This window comes from Osmerus eperlanus, chromosome 17, assembly GCF_963692335.1.
Source record: "Osmerus eperlanus chromosome 17, fOsmEpe2.1, whole genome shotgun sequence".
Taxonomy (NCBI): Eukaryota; Metazoa; Chordata; class Actinopteri; order Osmeriformes; family Osmeridae; genus Osmerus; species Osmerus eperlanus.
In genome coordinates, this window is record NC_085034.1 from 7,030,078 (window position 1) to 7,041,320 (window position 11,243).

Sequence of the window (11,243 nt, forward strand, 5' to 3'; positions counted from 1 at the left end):
TAGGACCATGTTCAGTAAACCCTCACTGCCTCACACGCTGGGACACAGAAACACACACAGACAGACAGAAGTCAGAGAGACGACTGAGAGAGAGAGCAAGGGAGAGAGAGGGGGGAGGAGAGAGCTGGTGCAGCTGCCCAGTAGACTGACAAAGTTTAATTTCTCTCTATTGGATCAGTGATCCTGACAGACACCCATGCTCCCTGGGAAATTAACCTGTCCACTGAGAGACAGGCACACAAGCAGGCAGGGGACACAGACAGACAGACAGACAGACAGACAGGCAGACAGACATCCATCCATCCCTCCCTCCACCCCGCCCCCCATCTCTCCATCCTTCCCCTTCCTTTCTCCACCCCCCCCCCCTCCCCCACCTGGTGATCTTGAAGATGCGGAGCAGGCGCACGCAGCGCAGCACGGAGATGCCGAGGGGGGACATGATCTTGGTCTCCACCAGGATGGTCTCCAGGATGCCCCCGCACACCACGAAGCTGTCGAAGCGGTTGAACAGGGACACGAAGTACGCCTGCAGGCCCAGGCTGTACATCTTCAGCAGCATCTCTCCGGTGAACAGGGCCAGCAGAACCTTGTTAGCTATGTCTGACAGAGGGGACAGACACAGAGGGGAGATGAATGTCCATCCTTGCTGGGTGGCTGTGTGTACGTGTAGGTGTGTGTGCGGGCGTCACTGTGTGTGTAGGTGAGTGTGCAGCAGCGTGTATGTGTGTGTGTACCTTGTACGTCAGTCAGCCAGTGAGGCTGCTTGTGGTGTTCAGAGGCGATGGTCAGCGTGTTGAGGAAGACCAGGAAGATGACCAGCCAATAGAAAACATTGGATTTGACGGCCGCTCGACACTTCCGCCTGCACAACCTGTTCCACCTACGAGAGTACCGGCTGAAGAGAGAGGGTGAGGGGGGAGAGAGAGACAGAGAGTGAGGGGGGGGGGAGAGAGAGAGAGAGAGAGAGAGAGAGAGAGAGAGAGAGAGAGAGAGAGAGAGAGAGAGAGAGAGAGAGAGAGAGAGAGAGAGAGAGAGAGAGAGAGAGAAAAAGAAGATGGACAGGAGAAGAGAGAGAAACCTTTTAAAACCAAAATCATCTGTACGCGTTCAATGTGACTGGGGGGCGGTCGACTGAAAGAGAAACATTATCATTAAATGAACCACATCCTGGTTGGGGGGCGTGGCCTGTTCCTCAGCCAGTCTTCTGATAGGAGCTGGTGCACACTACCCTCATTGCCATGGCAACTATGTTTTCAGTCGTGGCAGTGGTGGCACACGGTGAAGTAAGGACAACATACAAAGCTCACATCACACAGGACATGGTACACACACACACACAAGTCCAGCAGCAGCCAGGGAAGGAGACAGAGAGACAGTGAGAGAGACAGTGAGAGAGAGAGGCAGAGAGAGACAGAGAGAGAGACAGAGAGAGAGACAGAGAGAGTGACAGAGAGAGAGACAGATCGAGCGAGGGAGAGAGAGAGAAAGGCGGAGGGACAGACAGAAGGAGAGAGGGAGAGGACGGAACCAGTCGACAGATGGAAACATGTACTAACCTGAACTTGGATTTGGAGATCCTATTTCTGGAACAGAAAACAGAATGTATTATACATACATACAGAGAGCATGGGCTACCTCCCACCTGGGTCACACTGACGCTTGCAGCCAAGTTTGGACTTTAGACCCTACTGGTCTCCCAGAACCAGAACCGGGCTGTGGGCCCAAGCAGGCTGGACTGAGGCCCCAGAAACTGTGTGGCCCGGGTGGGACATGCAAAACAGACCACAACAGGACATGACATCATGGAAGACAGCGATCCTAGGAGACCGGAATGTCCCTTTGAACTGTACGCTGAACTGCTAGCCAGTGTTTGTGTGTGTGTGCCAGCATGTGTGTGCGGTTGTGTGCACCTGTGTGTGTGAGAGTGCTGGACCATGATACTGGGGCTTCACTTGCTGCCCATTAGAGAGGCCCTGTTAGCAATGCTCCATTAAACACCAGTCATCTTCCTGTCCCCCTGCTGAGAGGGAAATCATAGCTTTAAGCCCTGTTCCCAGGTCAGATCTTACACTCACACAGCCACCACCGCCTACATGCCACACTGGCCTCAGCTGACTCTGGGTAAGGGGCTAACTAGACCAGCAGACAGATAGTCGATACGTGGCAGGCAGAGTAGCTGTCAGGGATGTAGGAGCTGTTTTCATACTGCTCATCTGAATATCTCAGCACAGTATCTCATCCCAATATCCCACCCCAATATATCACCCCAATATATCACCCCAGTATCTCACCCCAGTATCTCACTCCAGTATCTCACCCCAGTATCTCACTCCAGTATCTCAGCCCAGTATCCCACCCCAGTATATCACCCCAGTATCTCACCCCAGTATATCACCCCAGTATCTCACCCCAGTATCTCACTCCAGTATCTCACCCCAGTATCTCACCCCAGTATCTCACCCCAGTATCTCAGCACAGTGCCTCATCCCAATATCCCACCCCAATATATCACCCCAGTATCTCACCACAGTATCTCAGCACAGTGCCTCATCCCAATATCCCACCCCAATATATCATATCATACATCATATTTGTTTACGTGTTTTTTCTGTTTGTCTGTTGTGTTTGATGTACATGCGTGTGTGTTTTGCGTGTGTGTGTGTTGTGTGTGTGTCCACACAGACAGGCTATCTGCTGGACGGAGCTGCTGGAGCTAGTGTGAATCTACAGATGCTTACAGGGACCTGTGTTCCTAGGATGTGTCTGCCAGAGGCAGCAACAACAACAGCAACGACAACGACGAGGAACCGACAGATGAAGAAAGGATGGAAGGAGGAGGTGCCGGCACAGTGTATCAGCTGCCTCTGTGTGCCAGCGCTCTACTCACACCTCCGTCACACCCCGGTCACACCTGCGTGTTGACATTTGTGAACGAGTCACTGTGTGCGTGTTGCATCGGAATGACGTGCGCGCGTCTGTGCGGCTCTTTGTGAGTGTGAGTGTGCGCGTGCGGTTTTTTTGGCGCGCTTAGGAGTTTCTGTGTGAGTGTGTGTGTGTGTGTGTGAAGCTGAGGAGAGGCAGGCTAGGTCCGTGCTGTGGTGTTGCCTGATATAAAAAAAGAGGGGATGAGCCTATCTGAATGGAAGAGGGAAAGAAAGGATTGAATGAGTCAGCCTCCCTCCCGGAGGACAGGAGAAAACACTTCAGCAGCAACGCCGAGGAGAAGTAAAGAACAGGATGAAGGGAAGAAGAGAAAAGGGTAATTAGAGCAGAGTACAGGAGAGGAGGGGGGATAGAGAGGTGAGTGACTGTGGTGAGATAGAGAGAGAGAGAGAAAAGTAAAGGCAGGCGCGTGAGATAGAGAGAGCCAAGGAGAGTGAGTGAGGGGATATAGGGAGAGAAGGGAATGAGGGGCGAGTGACTGAGAGGGGAGGAAAAGCGGGAGCAGGACAGAAGGGGTGAGAAAAAGTCAAGGAGAGATGACAGAACGGGAGAGGAGGGAGTGGCCGGGAAGAAGAGAGATGAGGAGGGAGAAGAGAGCACGGTGAGGGGGTGAGGAGGGGGGGGGGGGAGGTACTTACGCTAGCCTCGTACAGCATGTCTCCCCTTCCATGTCACCAGCTGGAGCGTTGTCTGTGTTCACCGACTCATTCTCACTGGCTGGCATGCTCACTGTGGGCCCGAAATGAAGGAGAGAGAGAGAGAAAAACAGAAAGAGAGAGAGGGGGGGGTGGGGGGATAAGAAAGACACAGGGAGGGAGGGGCAGAGGAGAGGGAGAGGGGGAGGGAGGGAAAAAGACAGAGAGAAAGAGAAAAAGCGAGACAGAGAGATAAGGGAGGGAGAGTCACAGATAAAGACAGAAGAAAACAGGGATGAATCACCAAGGCAAGGTTAGAAACACAACCCTCATCATATGCTGGTTATTACTGTGGCCCTTCCCTTCTGACCACTGTGCAATTGGTTCTAGTCCCATTCCCACACAGTACATCACAGGTCCAAGCCCTCACACAGAAGACAGACAGACAGACAGACAAACTGATAGTCGTCCAGGACTTAACGATTGGTGTTTTTTATTTGTATTTAAATATTTGACCCCCAACTGCCGAAGAAGCTGGCTGATGAAAAAACAGGTTGAGTAGGAAAAGAGAAGGAAAGGAGAAGAGATTAAGGATACTTTCAAAAGAAAAATAAAGAGTTAGTTACATTTACCTTGTTATGTATTATTTGGAGTAGCAGATAATATATTCCTAGTATACCCAAGCAAACCTCACCCACACCAAATAAGGACTTCTTCCTCAGGATGTAGCAGTACTGAAAGATCAGCTGAAAATCCATGATTCTCATTGGTCGAATAACACTGTCATTCACTGACCATCCTATCATTTAAGTCCTATTCAGCAAAACCTGCAGAACTCCTGGTTTGACAGAGCCTCCCTGAGCGATTGGAAGGGAGGAGAGGGAAAAGAGAATCGAGGGAGGAGAGGGAGAAGTTAAGAGAAGAGGAAGGAAGGAAAAAACAGCAGACATCGTCAAATGGATGGCTGGAGGGATGGAGAGAGGGAAGGAGGGAGGGAGAGAGGGAAGGAGGGATGGAGAGAGGGAAGGATGGAGGGAGGCAGGGAGGGAGGGAGGGAGGGAGGGAGAAAATCACAAACGGCGAGAAAAATCTCAAAATGGAAATGAGAACATGAGAGGGAGAGGGCCATATTGTACCAAGGTAGAGATGGAGCGATGGAGAGGAGGGAGAGAGGGACTGGATGAAGGATTGGCTAAATGAGGGACATTTATAAAGTGCTATTAGAATATTCTCTTATTGCTTCTGCCACTCTTCATCAATGAGATGGGGAAGAAGAGGGGAGAGGATCGAGGGATGACAGCAGGGTGCTTGTGGGTAAAATATGGTGGAGAGAGAGATGGCAGAGAGGTGTCAGGATCCAACTCCTCCACTTCCCTCTCCCTCATTTACCCCTTCACCCCCTTCACCCCCCCTCCACCCCTTTCCTTCCTCTCTCACTTTCCACTCTATTGCCTTTCTACCTTTTTCTTTCTGTGTCTCTCTCTTTCTGTCTCTTAGCCTACACCTTCCAATAACCTTTACCACCCTGTCTCATTTACTCCAGTCCACCTCCCTCCCTCCCCCCACCTCAGAGCACTGTCCCAATGTAGAGCCAGAGGAGCAAAGACGTGAGCAAGGTTACCACCAGGAAAAGTGGTCAGCAACCTCTCCCACAAACCAAACAAAATTAACTCAATGAGGTTGACAAAAAAACAACCTTCTTTGGATAGAACGTGTTAACAGAACGTAACAGAACCTAATACAATGCAACTGAACCTAATAGAACGTAACATAACCGAATGAAAAACTTCACAGAGCTGAGCGCGGAGCAGAACTGCCAGAAGCAGCCCAAGCTTTTAAATCAACGCAGCTCAAGCAATAACATTAATGCTGAGGCCCGTCTCAGCCAATAAGAACCCTGAATGCTCAGAGGGCCGGCCAATGGCATGCAGCGTTGGAGCAAGGTTCCCGCAGCATGCTTCAGGACCAACACAGAGCTGCAGAGATCGTCCCTGCCTATAGAGGGCAGTAGCCATGCACTCCCAGCCCCAGCAGATGCACTGGTGGAAGACGTGGTTACCTGTGGAAAATATACTTTATAGCTGTAGTTAGAGTAGGGACAATACGATAATTGGTTTAACACATTGAAATGTTCACAAGACCTGTATGAAGTGCTGTCCTCCTTGGACAGGTGAAGTCCTGTCCTCCTTTCTCCCTCTCCTCATCTCACTTTTACCCACCCTTCACTCTTCTCCTTACCCCCCTCTCCTTTCCATTCCTCACCTCACCTCTCCTTGTCTCCACTCTCATCTCTTCCTAAAAGGCCTCGCTCCTCCTGAGGCCAGTTAAATATATAATCCCTCCTGCCAGCCTGAAATAGTTCACCCTCCCTAGTTAGAGCCCACTGCTACGGAACCACTGCAAGCAGGGCAGAGGAGAGAGAGGGATGGGGGAAGGAATGGAGAGAGGGAGAGAGACGGAGGGAGACAGAGAGGAAGAGTCGGATAGAGAGGGAAACAGAGAAAGACAGGAATGGCAAGAGAGGGAGACGGAGAGAGAGAAAGGGAAAAAGAGAGAGGAAGATGGAAAGACAAAGGAGAGTATGAGAGAGATATAGATAGAGAGGGATAGAGAGGGAGAGTAGGAGAGAGTAGGAAAGAGGAACAAGCGCAAGAGAAAGAGCACTGAATGTGCAGCAGGAATGAAGACAGAGCTGTGTCGACTGTCAGATGTTCTACACTACTGGACTAACTCTGTTCTGATCCAGAAACACTGACAACAATTTATAACAACCTTAAATACCTTCAAAAACAAATTGCCCAGAAATAAACCGTAGAACAACCATGTCATATTCAGATTAATATTCATATTCAGATTAATATTCATATTCAGTCGAGCAGGCAGGCGTTCCGATATCTTAGTTAGTTGTAAACTATGACTTGCAGTTTCAGCATATCCAGCATGCATTTGGGTTCATTCCTCAGGTCAAACAAGAGTCTGTTTCATAAAAAGGCTGTCTGCAGGGTCATTCATGAGGAAAACAAACTGATTCTGGTTCAAATATCTGGAGGACGAGAGGGAGGAGCCATGCGACGGAGGGGGCGGGGCTTCCAGATATTTCAAGCAGGCTTGGCAGCACTTTTCAAAAAACAAACGTTAAAATAACCAAAAAAAGAGTTCCAAGTTGGATTCGTTCCTACTTCCTCCGCTCCCTCCCTCCCTCCCCCACCTCCTCCTCCTCCTTCTATTAATATTCAGAACATGAGGATAGACATGCTGTTCGGTCATCATTCAGAATATTAACGCAGTCACAGATCCAGGTAATCTAGCAAACAGAGAAACGCATGTAGAGAGTCTAGTGGATCTTAGTAGATCTCCATAAGGAGCCACTGCTCTGGAGGAGAGAGTCACGCTTTCAAGATCAGGACGGCAGTCCGATGCACGAAGAGGTGGGGGCGTGGGGGAGGGGAGGGGGGGTCGCGGAGGAGAAGAGAGGAGAGGTGAGGACTGGAGAGGAGGAAAGGAGGGGAGAAGCGAAAGGAGGGAGGGAGAGAGGGAGGAGGGAGCGGAGGAGAGGGAGGAGAGGGAGGAGAGGGGGAGTAAGGTACAGAGGGGACCCAGACTGCTAGCATGTTTCAGTGGGAGGTAAGAGAGGATTTGCCATGCAGACGCACACGCCTTACGAAGAATAGCCGCTTTTTTCTTCACGGCTCCACGGATGTACTGTAAACGACGGCTCTTACCTGGAAACAAAGAGGAGGGCTCAGACCCAACGAGCACACACATACACACACAGACACATAAATACACCCACATACACTCACATGCACACCCCTGCCTCTCGGTAAAAACACAGACACAATATAGCTACATACATATTCTAATCTTAAGAAGTTATTATGTCTTTGTTATGTCATTCTGTCGATTGCATGATCAACCATTCAGTTCAGCTGAGAGCAACTGTAGCTCTGCTGTATGTTGGAGGCCAACAGAGGGCAGAACACCTGCTAGAATAATACAATAGAAGAGAAGGAGAGAGGAGAGAGAGAGAGAGGAGAGAGAGAGAGAGAGAGAGAGAGAGAGAGAGAGAGAGAGAGAGAGAGAGAGAGAGAGAGAGAGAGAGAGAGAGAGAGAGAGAGAGAGAGAGAGAGAAGGACTTGGAGAGAGAGAGAGAGAGAGAGAGAAGGACAAGGAGAGAGAGAGAGAGAGAGAGAGAGAGAGAGAGGGGAGAGAGAGAAGAGAGCAATTTGAGAGAGAGAGAGGCTAGACAGAGAAGAAAGGGATATAGAAGAATGGAGGAGAGAGAGAGAGGGAGAGAGGTCAGACTACTCTACTGTTCTGAGGAGAGAGACAGTAATATCCAGCTCTGATCAGATGACCAATAACAGCACAGAGAAACAGAGCGACACACAGAAACACACACACACACGCGCATGACACACACAGCAAAAAGCAAAGAGGGGAATATGAACACCACCACATCAAACCATAGCACACACGGAGACACACGAGGTATTACCATGGGTTTCACTGGAGTGACTAAACCAAGCAAACTTCCCCCTCTTCTTATCAAGCAAGTCGGCCAACGTCACTCCTTCCTCAAACAAAATGGAGGGAATCAGCATACCACGCAGACACGCACACAGAGAGAGACACCCCCCAACCACCCTCACACACACACAAACAAACAAAGACAGACACCCCCCAAACACCCTCACACACACACACACACACACACGCAAACGCACACACACACACACATAAACAATGTCAAGACCTCCTAGCACTAACACACTCTCACGCATGTGTGACATCCAACAGTGACCATATGCTAGGAGTGACAGTAATCTGATGGATGTAGGTGACCTTAGACAGCTGACACGAGGCTCCCTGAGACAGAGTCTACCTATCAAGGTGAATGGAGGGAGGAAGGATACAGAATAAAGGGATGGAGGTTAGAGAGAACAGACGGGTAAAAGATACAAAAAAAAGAAGGATGAAGAAAAAAGAGAGATGGAGGATGGAGAGAAAAAAGGAGGAGGGTAACTACTGGGGATAAGAAAACCCTTGAGGGTTTAGGTTGGTTGAGGGGCAGTTCTATGGGCGTATGTGAAGCCCTCTGTGACTTGCTTGCGTGTAAAAGGGGCTATACAAATACATTTGATTTGATTTTGATTTGATAAGAAAGAGATGGCCAGATTGAGACATAAGCAATGACCACACTGTGAAATGGATGGGCAGAGAGAGAGAGAGAGAGAGAGAGAGAGGGGGGGGGGGATGGAGAGAGGGATGGAGAGAAGAGTCAGATCAGAAAGAAAATCAATGGTCCCTCATGTGTGTGCCTGTGTGTCTGGTTGAGTGTGGAACATGTGTGTGTGTGGTGGGTGTGTGTGTGTGTGTGAGTGTTGGGTGTGTGTGAGTGGTGGGTGTGTGTGTGTGTGTGTCTTTTCTCCTCTTGCCTCAGGTCTGTCACCTGACTGACTGCTACAGTTCCCTAACCAGCCTTTAGATGGCAGTGTTGATCAGAGCCCTGAAGTGGTAGATCTCTCCTCTCCCCTCCCCTAGTCTCCTCTCCTCCTCCTCCTCCTGCTCTCCCCTCCTCTAGTCTCCTCTCCTTTAGCACTCTGGGTGCTGATGGAGGAATATAGGCTAACAGTCTGTTTTAAGAGGCCATCCCACTTCTAGAACACCTGAGACCATCCCACTTCCAGAACACCTGAGACAGTTCCAGTTCTAGAACATCGAAAAATCATTCCAGTCACTGGCAGACTAAGGCATGATGGGGTCTCTGCTGTCGGGAAAGTATTAGTCACCCCGAGGACAGCTCGTGTGTCTGCTGTCCCGCCTGTACACACGCTTACAGGCTGCTCCCCCCCCCCCCCCCCCCTCAGACACTCGATCAACACTGGGACCGTGAATACCTGATGTTGTTACCTGGGTGGCACAAACAGCCTGCAAGCATGTCCGTCTAACTATCAAACCTGAAGACACACACACATCTCACATACACACACACACATATACAGTTAGGTCCATAAGTATTTGGACATTGACACAATTTTCATCATTTTGGCTCTGTATACCACCACAATGGATTTGAAATGAAACAATCAAGATGTGCTTTAAGTGCAGACTTTCAGCTTTAATTTCAGGGTATTTACATCCAAATCAGGTGAACGGTGTAGGAATTACAACACATTTTATATGTGCCCCCCCCCCTTTTTAAGGGACCAAAAATAATTGGACAAACTAACATAATCATAAATCTAATTGTCACTTTTAATACTTGGTTGCAAATCCTTTGCAGTCAATGACAGCCTGAAGTCTGGAACCCATAGACATCACCAGACGCTGGGGTTCGTCCCTGGTGATGCTCTGCCAGGCCTCTACTGCAACTGTCTTCAGTTCCTGCTTGTTCTTGGGGCATTTTCCCTTCAGTTTTGTCTTTAGCAAGTGAAATGCATGCTCAATTGGATTTAGGTCAGGTGATTGACTTGGCCATTGCAGAACATTCCACTTCTTTGCCTTAAAAAACTCTTTGGTTGCTTTCGCAGTATGCTTCGGGTCATTGTCCATCTGCACTGTGAAGCGCCGTCCTATGAGTTCTGAAGCATTTGGCTGAATCTGAGCAGATAATATTGCCTGAAACACTTCAGAATTCATCCTACTGCTTTTGTCAGCAGTCACATCATCGATAAATACAAGGGAACCAGTTCCATTGGCAGCCATACATGCCCAACACTACCTCCACCATGCTTCACTGATGAGGTGGTATGCTTTGGATCATGAGCAGTTCCTTCCCTTCTCCATACTCTTCTCTTCCCATCATTCTGGTACAAGTTGATCTTGGTCTCATCTGTCCATAGGATGTTGTTCCAGAACTGTACAGGCTCTTTTAGATGTTTTTTGGCAAACTCTAATCTGGTCTTCCTGTTTTTGAGACTCACCAATGGTTTACATCTTGTGCTGAACCCTCTGTATTTACTCTGGTGAAGTCTTCTCTTAATTGTTGACTTTGACACAGATACGCCTACCTCCTGGAGAGTGTTCTTGATCTGGCCAACTGTTGTGAAGGGGTTTTTCTTCACCAGGGAAAGAATTCTTCTGTCATCCACCACAGTCGTTTTCCGTGGTCTTCCGGGTCTTTTGGTGTTGCTGAGCTCACCAGTGCGTTCTTTCTTTTTAAGAATGTACCAAACATTTGATTTGGCCACACCTAATGTTTTTGCTATCTCTCTGATAGGTTTGTTTTGATTTTTCAGCCTAACAATGGCTTGCTTCACAGATGGTGACAGCTCTTTGGACTTCATATTGAGAGTTGACAGCAACAGATTCCAAACTTCCATACTTGAAATGAACTCTAGACCTTTTATCTGCTCCTTGTCAATGAAATAACGAACTCCCTTTATGAGGGAATAACATACACCTGGCCATGGAACAGCTGAGCAGCCAATTGTCCAATTACTTTTGGTCCCTTAAAAAGGGGGGGCCACATATAAAATGTATTGTAATTCCTACACCGTTCACCTGATTTGGATGTAAATACCCTGAAATTAAAGCTGAAAGTCTGCACTTAAAGCACATTTTGATTGTTTCATTTCAAATCCATTGTGGTGGTATACAGAGCCAAAATTATGAAAATTGTGTCAATGTCCAAATACTTATGGACCTAACTGTATATGTATG

The 11,243-nt window shown here is 48.7% G+C and overlaps 1 protein-coding gene across 1 annotated transcript in view; it reads right to left on the minus strand.

The window, feature by feature from the left end:
- cacna1c (calcium channel, voltage-dependent, L type, alpha 1C subunit) overlaps positions 1–11,243 on the minus strand; it is a 90,421-nt gene that overhangs the window by 31,182 nt on the left and 47,996 nt on the right. The window contains 4 exon segments of the mRNA XM_062483648.1: positions 375–600; positions 735–895; positions 1,557–1,583; positions 3,582–3,672. Of these exon segments, the coding sequence (XP_062339632.1) occupies positions 375–600; positions 735–895; positions 1,557–1,583; positions 3,582–3,672 (505 nt within the window).